The following is a 15,289-nucleotide window of genomic DNA, read 5'->3' as shown; positions in this document are numbered from 1 at the left end:
TGGAGAATTCTACACTTGGGGGGTTTGTATATAAAGGAGTTTATTAATGGACTTCTACTTTTCTTTAGAAAAATGATATGTCCATTGCCATAATTTGCATATAATTTTTGTAATCCCTAAAGCATTTTTTTTGTCCGTAAAAAGATATAAAAAAGTATAATATATTATCATCCCACCCAACTCGAATTTACGAAGGTGCGATGCACAAAATGTTATTTTATGTAATTAATTTTTAAAATTAGTATTAATGTTTGAAAATTTATTAAAATTATTGATATGATATAATTAATATAGTTAAATTTAAATATTATTATATGAAAAATATTTATATAATATGATATAACACTTAAATGATGATAACAATAAAATTGATTTTTTCTTTGATTGAGTGAAATTGTTGTTAATAAAATAATATATTATTTTGTTTATCAAAATTTTAAATTATAAATATTAAATATATTTCAAAAGTCAATTTATTTGTTATTTATTAGATAGATAATTTTTTATTAAAATTTATAATTATTATTTTAGAATATATTAAAAAATATTTATATTAGAATTCTAATTAAGATACATAATAATGATAATAATAATAATAATAACAATTTACAGATACTCAATATACCAAAATTCAACATAACGCTCTTTTAAAAGTTAGAAATAACAATATTATATATCAAAAAAATTATATTATATTTAATATGTTCGAGAGTATCGATATGTAAATATATAAAACTAACAAAAAAACTCAAATTATAATAAAAATTAAATAAAATGATATAACTGACGTAGAAAATTTTGAATTTTTCTAAAAAAAATTAAAATATTTCATATTTAATTACACTTTTTTCCCTTTTGTTTCAAATATTCAGATGAATACATTAATAATAATAAATATTTTCTTTTATAACAAATTTGGCTGGAAATTTCGTAAAAAAAGCTTTTATATATATATATATATATATATATATATATATATATATATATATATATATATATATATATATATATCATGACATTTGATTCCGAAAAATGCTGAAACGTCCCAATTCATATTACCAACTGAATCCTGATTGTCAGAATTAAAAAGTTAATACATCAATACCCAAGTTTACATGTTTTTCCCAATAATTTATATTATTTATTCAATTTTAACTTTACAGAAGATCAAAATCACGAAACGACATATACGACATAACCGCTAATTATTGGCATAATACATATATTGTGGGCAAAACCTTGTGTGAGACGGTTTCACAGATCATATGTTGTGAGACGAATATCTTATTTGGGTCATTAATGAAAAATTATTACTTTTTATGCTAAGAGCATTAGTTTTTATTGTGAATATCGGTAAGATTGATCCATCTCACAAATAAAGTTACATGAGACCGTATCACAAGAGACCTACTCAACTTGGGCGGCTTCGTTACCAAAGGCTATCGTCATAATTACTAAATGGATTGATAATTTGGTTTTTAAATGCGAAATTATGGATGTATGACATATAAAGCTTATTGCTCCACGCATGTATATATTTTAACAAGTTGGATTAAAATAAAAATATAAAGCATGAAATATTATTTTCTTGATTTATTTATTTAAAAATGATAGGGTTGGAAGCGAAAAAGAATAAAAAAGCCTAGAGCTTTATGATAAAGCAAATCCCTCCAAAGAGACATGGACTTAAAATGGGATAGGTTCTTTCCTTCATGAAGAAGATGTTGCTTTTGTGTTCATTTTTTTTTTTTTTACCATAAACCAAAAGGAAAGTTAATACATCATATATATAATATAATAGCAAATGACACTCGTCGGTTCGAGTTATTATGTCGCGTAATATCTGTCGATCATGTTAATGCATACTGAACTCCCATGATGTATAATATAATTTATGGTATTTTCTCTATTGTTTTAACAATCTACGTGTGTCGCGTAATATCTATCAATAGTGTTAATGTATACTGAACTCTCATGATGTATAATATAATTTAAGGTCGCATAATATCTATCCATCATGTTAATGCATATTGAACTCTCATCATGTTAAATATATATTTATTTACTTTACTTTTTCAATAATTTTCGATGAAAACACAAGTAAAACACATATATTGGAATGGAGGGAGATGTGACAAGCATCGAAAATTGACTGTCACCTAATTTTTTTGGCCAAAATTTGTATTGGATGCAAAAGGGATCTCTCAAAACGATAAATTCAAGAATCTAACATCAAATTGTTTGGGATCATCACTGAATACGATGCAATTTTTTTTAAAAAAAAGTTTTCGAATAAATTGAATTTTAGATGTCTTTTATGTTCACTGATCATTTTAATTTACATGACATCTTAAATATAAATATATAAAGACCCAATAAAGTAATTCAGCTATTTATTTACATATTCAATTGAAATTAAAAATATGTAAAATTTAACATAAATATATATAGAGTTTTAATATTTTGCACACCCACCGTGTATATTTATGTGAGCACCTATTATGTGTCACTCACCTATTGGATATATAATTTTGATATGTCAATATGTGAGTGTCATCTTATCGATGCTCACAAAAATATACACGATGTGTGCATCATATCAAAACTTGTATATAGGAGTGACAAAGGCTCACAAGAAGTAGTAACAAGGCCACATGCGAGCTCTTGGACACCACCCCCCTTTGGAGTTCTAAAATGCAATATTGATGCAGCCTTCTTCGATGATATTCAATCTGCTGGAGTAAGTATGGTGGTGCGAGATGCCGAGGGTAGATTTATTATTGCAAGAACCACCTTGATTAAAGGACTTCGTTGCATCAAAGAAGAAGAGAAGCAATCGGGTTGTTGGAAGCCTTGTCTTGGATCCGTAATCTGGATTATTCTAATGTTATGTTCGAAGTGGATGCGAAGACCGTCCACCTGACCATGAGGGGAAATGCGAATGAAAATACGGAGTTTGGACGCATAATGGAAAGTTATAGAGACATAGTAGCTTCTAAATCAGGCTTTTCGGTTCATTTGTCCGTATACAAGCAAAAGAGATTGTGCATGTGTTAGCTAAGCATTCTCGCTTTTATGATAGTCCTTTTGTTTGGGTAGAGATATCAACATGCCTTAGTGATCTCATGAATCTGTACTTTGCTAATTCTTCTAATGAATGAAAGTATTTTGTCTCGTCCAAAAAAAAAACAATTATTCGCTATTGGGGGAAAATAAATTTATGGCATCTAATATTTAATAAAACTTAAATTAATTTTTTTTATTTATGGCTCAACTATTATTGAATTGAAAAATGTCTGTCAATTTTATATATTAAAAAATTTATATCCTAAATAGTTTTTTAAATAAAAAAATAGATATTTATTTTTTTAAAATATCAAATTCGAGTCCAAAATGAGGTACCGGGCCCAAGCCCACAATTGTATGTCCAGTTATGCGATGGACCCGTGTCGTGTCATTCAAGATTTCAAGTGTTGTATTGCTAGGGTTTCTGGGCACTTTTTGAATTAACTCAAAAAATAATTTCTTCTTCAATGGATTCTTCTGCTCTTAGTTCCCCTGAATTGCAGAGGTTTCTGAACGTAAGTGATTCGAACTACTATTCATTTGAATCGTGCGTGCTTGCGTTTATTTCATTTGGGTGTTGTGCATTAAATCTAGATTTGAATTTATTTAATACCAATTATAGGAGGCAGCCGATTACTTTAACTGTGAGGAATTAATCAGAGTTTGGATTCTATATTTTGTAGCTTTTTCGATGGGATCTTCTGCGTGTATATTTATATCTGGAGAGACTTAAGAGGTGTTATTCATTTTAGTTCGATGTCACGGAATGAGTGAGATGCTTAAGATTGCAGTTTCAATCAATTCCTAACCATTTATTTCTTTTCTCCCATGGAATCACACTGTCCGAAATATGTTGACCATGCTTTCTTATTGAGGAAATATGGTGTTTCTTCTAGTGATGTTATTTTTGAATATGCAGAGTTAAAATAAAATATCATGCGCAAATAGATGGCCTTATTATTATATATATTTTAATGATTATGGGTGGATTTGAGGTCCTTAAATTTCATCCATTTTGGGTCTAAGAAATTACCTTTAAGTTAAAACCTTGTCTCCCTAGGAAAGATTTGGTGATATGTTCCAGCTATTTGCACATTGGCTCGCAGGCACGCTTTTTCTTTGTTTTTGCCTCATAGCAATTTTGTATGATATGAAATATTTGTTTGGTCCAAATTCTGATGTTGGTGTCAACTACATATTTATTTGCTCTCTGAGTTACATTTTGTTGTTTTCGTCATAGTTATCTTGAGCAACAAACTATAGCATATTTAATCTCCAGGGTTTAAAAGGATATTTGTAATTTCCTTTTAAACCCTGGAGATTTAATAGGCTATAGTTTGTTGCTCAAGATAACTATCACTTAGTGTATTAGATCACTTCTTTAATGTCATTAGTCAACTTGTCAAGGTATTTGAAGAAGCTTGCTCAAGTATGATTTATGGGCATGCGCGGGTGTAGATTAGCAAATCGTTGTAGAGAGGGGCTGTGGAACTGTAAATTTGGTCAAGTCAAGACTCTTAAACGGGATTAAACTATAATTTTAGTTCTTGATTGTTTTGCTGCATTTTGTTTTTCACTGACATAGAGCTTTCCACTCTTTAATCGATTTTTTTAGGTAGATTATAAAATTGTTTGTCAATATCTCACCGAAACCCAAAGGCGCTACTTCTTCTTTGAGTTGTGTACATGATATTTGTTGATCATATGTGGTTAATTCTCTCGCTGATAAGTTCCATGGATGAATCTTTACAGCAAGAAAAAGAAAAAGCCATGGTTAGTGAAATGATTGGAAAGCTGACATCCGCTTGCTGGGATAAATGCATCACCGGAACTCCTGGAAGCAAGTTCAGTTCTAGTGAGTCTACTTGTCTCGCCAATTGTGCCCAACGCTACATGGATATGAGTCTCATCATCATGAAACGTCTCCAGCAGTGAAATTACTCAGAAGGTTGGAAGAAGTTTGTTGAGTATCGGATCTCGTAAGCGCACAGCAAGTAATTTTATGCATCTAGGCAAAGGTTTTCTTTTTTACATCTATAGCATGTTATCATCAGAATGTAACTTGATTTTTCGTTTTGTCGGCTATTTCTGGATCCAGGAACCTTCATGTGTGCAATTTACATTTTGTAAGTTTAGTGTCTAATTGTTCTTGAATTTCTAGAGAATTCTAAATTCGTGAATTTTTATCTTTGTCAAACAACAATCATGGGATCATTTTTGAATCTATGGCACCTTACGTTAATTGAAAACACCTGATTCCAAAAATGTGGTATAATTTAATAGATGTCGAGGGAAGGTCATAACTTCAAGAAACAACTTGTTAAATTGTAATTTTGTTCATCAATATAACTATGGTGTCTTTGGGGCAATTTTAATGGTTAAACTATTTTTTTAAGTCAATTGGGACAACATTTTGTATTATATCCATTAAATCAATATTACCAATCAATTTTGAATGTAATACATTGATTTTTTCCTTCACAATGATAGTGGCATGCATTGTTTCACTAATAATTTTTATAACGAATATATACGTATATGTAGGTATGTATGACTACACTTTAACACACAAATTAAAATTGTATTTTCTAAAACTTCTTGCTATAAAAAACATGGCAAAAATTTGTGTGAGACGGTCTCACGGGTCGTATTTGTGAGACGAATCTTTTATTTGGGTCATCCATGAAAAAGTATTATTTTTTATGGTAAGAGTATTATTTTTTTATTGTGAATATGAGTAGGGTTGAACCGTCTCACAGATTAAGATCCATGAGACGGTCTCACCTACCCATTCAAAAAACAATTGTGTCGCATTTACCAAGCTCACTATCACTATACACTTTGTAATGAAATTATTTATTAACACCTATTTAAAAATTTAAAATAGAATTTAGAATAATTTAAAATTTTATTTCCTTAATTGAAATTTGTATAGTTGCATCGTACGATTAAAATGATATTTTATTTTCTAATAATGGATTAATTAACGATATTAATTAATTAGTCAAAGGATTAGTCAAGCAGTCAACTATGTCATCAACTTGTACTTTCAAGAAAATGTCTCTCTCATTTCTTCGCCCCCTGCATTTCCCCCCCAGCTCCCATGGCTGCGCTTCTTGCTCTTGCTCGATCATTGCAATATATTTTGAATCTTGAACATTATGTCGATCTTTTTCACAAAGAAAAAATCATTTCTCTCCATGAATAGTTGATTTTATCGTCACTTTTCTTGAAGATTATTCAGATGAGCATCGTTGAACTGTCGATTGGGTGGGAAATGGAATCAGAAAAACTGCATATGAAGCTCAAGATTTCATGGATTCGTATTGTTGTTCGGTATTAACCACTGATGGTGATCGGAATTCGGAGTTCTTCAGCGGCTAATGCAGACTAGGTGAAATTGGATGGAGACTTAACCATGGTGTTTGAAAGGATCGGTTTTGTTTGGAAAAAGACGATGAAGATGAAGAACAGTGGCACAGTACAAGATCTCCGATCCTTTTCTTATTCTTCTACTGTTGATCATTCATCCACTGTCCAAGCTTCCGACAAAAAAATGGTTGTGGGTTTTGATGATGACTTGATCATTGATGAACTTGTTGGGGAATTACCCCGAAGCGATGCCAACCACGATGATAATATTGCCGAAAAAATTGCGGAATAAAATAATCAACAAGAACACAAGATTTACGTGGTTCACCCAAAAATAGGCTACGTCCACGGAGCTACTGCAGATCTTTTATAACCGGAGAAATATTACAACAAGTGTACACAATGATACACTAAATATCTCACACTCCCAACCCGAGTATAACCGAGAAAATATTTTCTCTAACTCACACAAGAGAACAAAAAAAACTCTCTTTTTTCTCTCTTATACGAAGCTTTGTAATTGCTTCTGGGATGAATTTTCAATACGAATTATGCTCGTATTTATAGGCGAGTTTTCCCGTGTAAACACAAGGAATGCATTTATTCCTCTGCCAGCCACCATTCAACCTTTTCAAATTTGACACGTTTTGGCGAAATGCATTTTGGCAAAATGCATTGCATACAATTAAATGTAGCGGCCCACTCACCTAACATTTCTCCCACTTGAAGACTTGATTTCAATCACGTCTTCACATCATCATTGCAGCAGCTCATATCTCTTTATTTATACTTGCAGTCCAACTGAAGTTGAACACAACTTCAGTTTGTCAATGGTTACCGTCTTCGTGAGCATATCGGCTGGATTCTTACTTCCAGGAATCTTCTCCAGCATCAAGATTCCATCTTCCAGCACCGATCTGATGAAATGGTACCTAACCTGTATATGCTTTGTCCTAGCATGATAAACAGGATTTTTTTGCTAAATGAATAGCACTCTGACTGTCACAGTATAACGTGCTATCTTCAAGCTTCTGACCCAATTCTTCTAGAAAGGATCTCAACCATATCATCTCCTTGCTAGCTTCTGTAACTGCAACATACTCAGCCTCAGTAGTCGAAAGCGCAACAATCTTTTGCAGCTTAGACACCCAGCTTACAACTGTACCACCTAATGTGAACACATATCCAGTAGTACTTTTCCTGCCATCCAGGTCACCACCCATGTCGGCATCGACAAAACCCTGTAAGCCCAATTTTGACCTCCTGAAGCATAAAGAACAACTAGCAGTACCTTTCAAATACCTGAGAATCCACTTAACTGCTTCCCAGTGTTGCTTTCCTGGATTACTCATAAACCTGCTCACGACTCCCACTGCATGTGCTATGTCTGGTCTTGTACACACCATTGCATACATGAGGCTTCCGACAGCAGAAGCATAAGGAACCTTATTCATATAAGCCTGCTCCTGCTCCGTTGATGGTGATTGTGCTTTGGTTAGTTTGAAATGACTAGCCAAAGGAGTACTCACATGTTTAGCTTCATCCATGTTAAATCTGCTAACCACCTTTTTCACGTACTCTTCTTGAGATAACTTCAAGAATCCATTCACCCGGTCTCTAAATATCCTCATTCCAAGGATTTGCTTTGCAGCACCCAAATCCTTCATGGCAAATTCCTTTGATAAATCTTTCTTGAGTTTATCAATTTCTTCCAGACAAGCTCCAGCTATCAGCATATCATCTACATATAGCAGTAGTATGATATAAGAACCGTCAAACTTTTTTACATAACAGCAGTGATCAGCTTGACACCTTAGGAAACCATTTTCACTCATGAATCCATCAAACTTCTTGTACCACTGTCTTGGAGCTTGTTTGAGACCGTACAAGCTCTTCTGAAGTTTGCACACCATTCTCTCTTTTCCCCGTACTTCAAATCCCTGTGGCTGCTTCATATAAATTTCTTCATCTAGGTCACCGTGAAGAAACGCAGTCTTTACATCCAACTGCTCCAAATGTAAGTCTTCCTTCGCCACTAGTCCAAGTACTGTCCTGATAGTGGTTAATTTAACCACCGGAGAGAAAATTTCGGTGTAATCAATTCCTTCCCGTTGTTGGAAGCCTTTTACAACAAGTCTTGCCTTGTACCGCTTGCTACCATCATGCTCTTCTTTTAACCGGTACACTCACTTGTTATGTAACGCCTTTTTGCCTTGTGGAAGTTCTGTCAACTCCCACATCTGATTGGATGAAAGTGAATCCATCTCATCTTCCATGGCCAACTCCCACTTGGTTGAATCATCATTTTGCATTGCCTCTTCATAGGTCTCCGGTTCACCTTTGTCTGTCAGCAAAATATAGTGAAGTGCAGGGGAGTATCTCTCAGGTGGTCTAATGGTTCTCAAAGATCTCCTGAGTTCAATCACCGGAGTTTGTGGGTCATCATCTTGTGCAGTATCTTCTTCATCTTCCTGGTTACTGGTTTTCAATTCATTCACAGGAATATATGTCAATGGTACTTCATCAGTCTTCTTGACTTCAGGACATTCATCTCCAGCTCCAATGTCTGACTTGTCCTTGTACAGAAGTTGTTCATTAAAGATTACATCCCTGCTCCGAATGATCTTCCGATTTTGGTCATCCCAGAAACGATAACCAAACTCATTATCTCCATAACCAATAAAGAAGCACTTCTTTGATTTCGGATCAAGTTTTGTTCTGCTTGCTGAATCAATATGAACATAGGATAGACATCCAAACACTTTAAAGAAAGAAATGTTTACTTCTTTGCCGCTCCATACCTCTTCGGGTATTCTGCAGTCAAGCGGTATCGAAGGTCCTCTGTTGATCAGATATGCTGCAGTGTTAACAGCATCAGCCCAGAATGATTTTAGCAATCCAGAATGCAATCTCATGCTCCTTGCGCGTTCATTCAGGGTCCTGTTCATCCTTTCAGCTACACCATTCTGTTGAGGTGTACCAGGAATGGTTTTCTCCATCTTGATCCCGTTCTGTGCACAATATTTCTTGAACTCATCATCTTCATATTCTCCACCATTATCAGACCGTAAGCACTTCACTTTCAAGTTGGTCTCATTTTCCACCATGGCTTTCCACCTTTTAAAGGTCTCGTAAACATCAGATTTATTTTTCAGAAAATAAACCCAAACTTTTCTACTCGAATCGTCAATGAATGTGACATAGTATCTCGAGCCTCCAAGGGATGTCACAGGAGATGGTCCCCATACATCAGTATGAACCAGCTCCAACTTTGCTGCTTTGGGTTCTCTACCGCCTTTTGAAAAGCTCACCTTCTTCTGCTTTCCAAAGATACAGCTTTCACATAGTTGGTGTTCAACAGTCTTTAATTCTGGTAGCTTTCCTTTTGACACCAACATCTTCATTCCCTTCTCACTCATATGTCCAAGTCTATAATGCCATAGACTTGAATTGGCTCCAGCATCCACAGCTGCTAGTGTGTCTCTGCAACTGGAAGTCATATACAGTGTTCCAGTTTTCTTTCCTCGAGCAACAATCATGGCTCCTTTGTTCACTTTCCAGGAACCATCACCGAAGATCACATTGTGGCCTTCATCATCGAGCTGTCCCACCGAGATCAAATTGCGTGTCAATTTTGGTACATGCCTGACTTTGTTGATTTTCCAGACAGATCCATTTGACATCTTCATCCGTACATCACCCATACCAACAATTTCCAAGGGTTTTCCATCAGCCAGGAAAACTTTTCCGTAATCGCCAGCGATGTAATTGTCAAACACATCGCGATCACCAGTGGTATGAAACGAAGCTCCCGAATCCATAACCCAAGAATCAACAGGGCTTTCCATGGATAATAGAAGAGCATCATGTACTTCCTCAGTGACTGCATTGGCATTATTCTTTGTTGATCTGCAGTTCTTTTTCAGGTGACCAGTCTCACCACAGCTCCAGCACTTCAAATTCTTTTCAAAGTTACTTTTGTCTTTTCCATTTCTTGACTTAGACCTACCGCGCCATCGGTTAGAATTCTTTTCGCTACTCCTGCCCCTTCCTCTGTTCTCGAGATTTAGAGCAGATCTCGATGATGTTCCTTCGCCCGAATCCATCCTGCGAACTTCTTCAGCAAGAATTTGATCCCTGACATCATTGAACTGTAGCTTTCTTTTTCCAACAGAGTTGCTAACCGCTGCCCGCATTGGTTCCCAAATATTTGGTAAAGACGCCAAAAGAATAAGTGCACGAATCTCATCATCAAAATTAATTTCAACCGATGTTAGTTGAGAAACAATCGTGTTGAATTCATTGATGTGTTTAGCCACCGAAGCACCTTCTCCCATCTTCAAGTTGAATAACTTCTTCATGAGATGTACTTTGTTGTTTGCTGATGGCTTCTCGTACATGTCCGATAAAATGGACATCATCTCTTCTGTGGTTTTTGCCTCTGCTACGTTATGTGCCACATTCTTTGTTAGGGTCAATCGTATGACACCTAAAACCTGTCGATCAAGAAGCTCCCAATCATCATCCTCCATCTTTTCCGGTTTCTTTCCTGATAGAGGTTGATGCAGCTTCTTACTGTACAGATAATCTCTTATCTGTAACCGCCAGAACGAAAAATCTGTTCCGTCGAACTTGTTGATTCCCGGTCCCGATCCATCATCTCCGGCCATCACTTCTCTAGCCTTAGCAAAAAATCTAAAAAATCTTTTCTGATGTGGAAGATCAGACAAAGCTGCAACCACAGAGCATACTCAGAATTCTTAAGAATTTTCACACCAAGGCTCTGATACCAGTTTTTGGGGAATTACCCCGAAGCGATGCCAACCACGATGATAATATTGCCGAAAAAATTGCGGAATAAAATAATCAACAAGAACACAAGATTTACGTGGTTCACCCAAAAATAGGCTACGTCCACGGAGCTACTGCAGATCTTTTATAACCGGAGAAATATTACAACAAGTGTACACAATGATACACTAAATATCTCACACTCCCAACCCGAGTATAACCGAGAAAATATTTTCTCTAACTCACACAAGAGAACAAAAAAAACTCTCTTTTTTCTCTCTTATACGAAGCTTTGTAATTGCTTCTGGGATGAATTTTCAATACGAATTATGCTCGTATTTATAGGCGAGTTTTCCCGTGTAAACACAAGGAATGCATTTATTCCTCTGCCGGCCACCATTCAACCTTTTCAAATTTGACACGTTTTGGCGAAATGCATTTTGGCAAAATGCATTGCATACAATTAAATGTAGCGGCCCACTCACCTAACAGAACTCAGCCAAGAAAATTCAATAGTATCAACATGAAAATGGAAACGATGCTTCGAAGAAAGATTTTTGTTCGACGATTATTCGAAGCAAATAGTGTCGCATCCTGAGCCCAGGCCCGTGACTGCACAATGGGCCCCTATAGCAACTATTTCGTATTCGTCTTCGCTTTACGAAAATGATTAACCGAAGTTGCTATAGAAGTCTATTGTAAACCATTATAAACTCATTTTAAATCTTTCAGTGGGACAAAGATATCACAAATAGGTCCCTTTAGGCCGATGATAAAAAGATGGAGAACAACTTCAGACAGACAAGTTAATATCTACGGGTGAGATATGAAGTATAACCACACTAATCTTAAAAGAATTACATATACACAATTTACCACATCAATAACTGTGATACTCGGTTTCGCCATCTTCTACCATCGATTTTCCATACTGTCGATGGTAGTGATTTCAGGCCCCGTGGAATTCTCTCGGTCTACACCCTCGTCCCAAGCCGCTTTCCTTCGCTCCCTTCTTGAATTTGTCGAGTTTGTGCTAACAAAACTCGAGCCGACTGCATGAGATGGTTGCGTCACGGGCTTTCTCTGCACTTTTGCTCGAAAGTTGTTCTTTGATAGAGGAATACTACTGCAGAATACCTCCAAGAAGTTGAGAACTATCCCTCTGTTGTAAGGATTCGTGCGTCCATTGTACCGATATCTAAAATTCTCATAAGTTGACTGCAGTACAAGCATAAAATATTTTCAGATTCAAAATTTTATTCGTTTTGTCAAGATATTGAGATTTTTTTTTTCAAGATGCTTCTAAAAGTTCAGAGGAACCTTAGATTACAGAGAAATTTGAAACAAATGAATACCAGCATGCTACCTGGTTTGAACTGATGAGGTAGAGATGGAAAATAGATAGGCCGCCAACGAACCAAAGCGCTAGAAATGTATAGATGATAAGCGCGATGGAGGCCGGAGTTTTGGCCGCTGCTTTAAAGAATGAGGTCTTCTCGCTATTGATTATATTTTTAACATAAACCCAGCAAAACCCGTGTACATACAAGCAAAGAAGTGTTGCTGAGAAGATGAACATGAAAAAGAACCGATAGTTTCTCTGCATCCACAACAAAGAACCATTCAAGAACATTCACATGAACAACAAGAAGCTGCTGCTGAAAAATTCTCAACAAGAGTTCAAAAAAAGAATTAAACTGAATGAAACATGATAGTGATGCAACTCCAAAAGCGTATGGCAGTCCAAATTCTATGTTTTGATAGTCGTGTCGGCATAGCAGTCAGATGGGATAGAAAGCACAGTTGATACTATCAAACAGAAGTTATATGAGACTTAAACTGGTATTGTAACTCAAAATGATACTTACTAGTCCGATGCATTGTCCAACCCAGGGACAGTGATGATCAAATCGTTCCACACAGTTGTCGCAAATCGAGCAATGTGAACAACGAGGAGGCCTATATAGCATACAAGTGTCACAGTATTTGACTTTCACAGTTACTCCATTAACGACGACATCTTTTGAACGAGGAAAACGTGACATTTGATCTATCCTGAGTTCTGCACTAGCTTCATAACTTTCTGGTTCTGGAGGCTGAGAATTGCGAGGTACAATACCTGGATCTCTTCCAGAAGTCAATAGGAGAAGGAATAATACCTGCATGTATACAACAGCCAAATGTGAAACTTGATCTCATCTCTTATGCAAGAAACAACGTCAATCCAACTAAATTTTATCCCTTGGAAATAACATCTCAAGCAAGGGAAAATTATTCCTACTTTTTGGAAAGGAGAAAGCAGAAATTTGTTAAAATATCTATCATCTAAATTTCCACATATAGTTCAAACAACCATAAGAATATGTAAACAACAACGCCTGCCCGGCATACTGGTTCGCGAAAGAAGCGAAAAAAATAGAATCAGAAGATAAATTTCAAGTCACAATCCAGCTACAAGCTAAACATCACAAGACTTTCAATTTCTTCTTAAGTAAAGAACTGAGAAATCTCAACAAAATGAAGCCATGGCATAATACCTTCCAAACCAACAGAAACAAACATAAACCTTCGAAGGAGACCAGACTTACATATACTGTGAAAACTACACATACTACCATAACCGAGATTCCCCAATCGCCAGAAAAGTCGTCCATTAGTTTTCTGGCAACGAAGACACAGAAAACTGCAGCAGGAGCAACTATTAACAATATTGACAGAAGAACTGATTTCCCATCTGGCCCGAATATGAACCTTCCTCCGAAGCAAAATTTCTGCACAAGAAAATGATCAACAAGCAATTTCAGCAAGATTGAGTCGATTAAACATGTTTCAACTAGTACTTGAGTCGAGAAACAAAGTGATATGATGATTCCCAGCTACGCAACACCACTTTTTCTCCACAATTTGCCATACAGACAAGAAGCAAAATCTCCTTACGTTTTCTTGCAAAATTGGGAATATAATTTCCCACCCCTCCTCTAATACAAACTGAAGCTCCTAAAAACCAAATAGATGCATATAAAAAGTACAAAAGATAGCTCAACTTTACAAACATCTCAAACTATTCAAAAGTGAATGCAACAATCCCATGTAACAACAATTCCAGAACAAAGGATCAAATACTCGAGCTTAAAATTTAAATAAATTCACGATTATCACAAAGTTTTTCCTTTTCTTTACAGATCAACTATTTCCTTTAAATCACGGAAAAACCCATTAATTGTTTGCCCACAAAAAACTGAAAAAAGAACAAGCTGTAGAAAATCACATTATTGCCTTCCCAAGCACGGTAACTCCTGATCAACTCGGCCACACCCTCGGCAGCTCCTGGGTGGGGCTCCGCCGGCGCCACAACATTCATATCTAATCCTTACGATTTTCTTGGTTTCTTTTTTCAGCAATTAATTCCCTTTCTGTGTCTAAACATGAGATGAATGAAATAGAAGCATGAAGAAAGGATCAAATGGGAGAAGTCAACGAGAAAAAGACAAAGAAGCAATCGATATGTAGAGTTGAACATTTCGCGGAAAGACGGCTGTTTCGAGCGCGTGGTGATTGTACTCTAGAGTGCGAAGTTGACTTTGACCTATCAATGTCAGCATCACGGAACGGATTTCCAGCTACATTCGATTATTTCCATGGCAATTTAGATAAGTCAAAATTTACGTTTTAATTTTCATCATTTTCACTTATGAAACGTGAGACAAATAAATGTCACATCATGGCATTGCACGGTTAAAATTATGTCATCGTCAGGTCAGAAAATATATCGAATTAAAACTCCAATTTATATATTTTTTGAATTGGTTTTTAATTGTGATAGGATTATATTTCACTTCACAGAGTAATATCTGGCTAGACTTGAGTTCTTGCAAGACCAATTCGAGCTGGTATGACCAGATTTACCTTGTCTTTATTTTAGCCATGTCCGATTAGAGTTATAACGGTCCGATTCAACATAGCCAAGACTTCTGTGCTTAGACTTGTTCTCATAAAATACAATCAGGTTACGTTGGACTTCTAACTGATTATGCTCCTATATCATGTTGAAGCAGACATG

General features: G+C 35.6%; 2 protein-coding genes across 2 annotated transcripts; one reads left to right on the top strand and one right to left on the bottom strand.

Moving 5' to 3' along the window:
* Positions 1–3,466: 3,466 nt before the first annotated feature.
* Positions 3,467–5,246, top strand: LOC140819607 (mitochondrial import inner membrane translocase subunit TIM8). Its single transcript, XM_073179770.1, has 2 exons — positions 3,467–3,581; positions 4,819–5,246. Exons 1-2 carry the CDS (start codon positions 3,534–3,536, stop codon positions 4,999–5,001), a joined length of 231 nt encoding a protein of 76 aa, XP_073035871.1. The 5' UTR covers positions 3,467–3,533; the 3' UTR covers positions 5,002–5,246.
* A 6,766-nt stretch (positions 5,247–12,012) lies between these two features.
* LOC140819949 (probable protein S-acyltransferase 7) lies at positions 12,013–14,779 on the bottom strand. The gene is made up of 5 exons (XM_073180227.1): positions 14,498–14,779; positions 13,818–14,000; positions 13,098–13,388; positions 12,596–12,829; positions 12,013–12,447 (listed from the first exon to the last, which is right to left on the bottom strand). The coding sequence occupies exons 1-5, from the start codon at positions 14,588–14,590 to the stop codon at positions 12,142–12,144; spliced, it is 1,107 nt and encodes a 368-aa protein (XP_073036328.1). The 5' UTR covers positions 14,591–14,779; the 3' UTR covers positions 12,013–12,141.
* Between the last annotated feature and the right edge of the window lie 510 nt (positions 14,780–15,289).

This window comes from Primulina eburnea, chromosome 18 (assembly GCF_022965805.1).
Source record: "Primulina eburnea isolate SZY01 chromosome 18, ASM2296580v1, whole genome shotgun sequence".
Classification (NCBI taxonomy): domain Eukaryota; kingdom Viridiplantae; phylum Streptophyta; class Magnoliopsida; order Lamiales; family Gesneriaceae; genus Primulina; species Primulina eburnea.
This window is presented reverse-complemented; position numbering and strand designations above follow the sequence as displayed.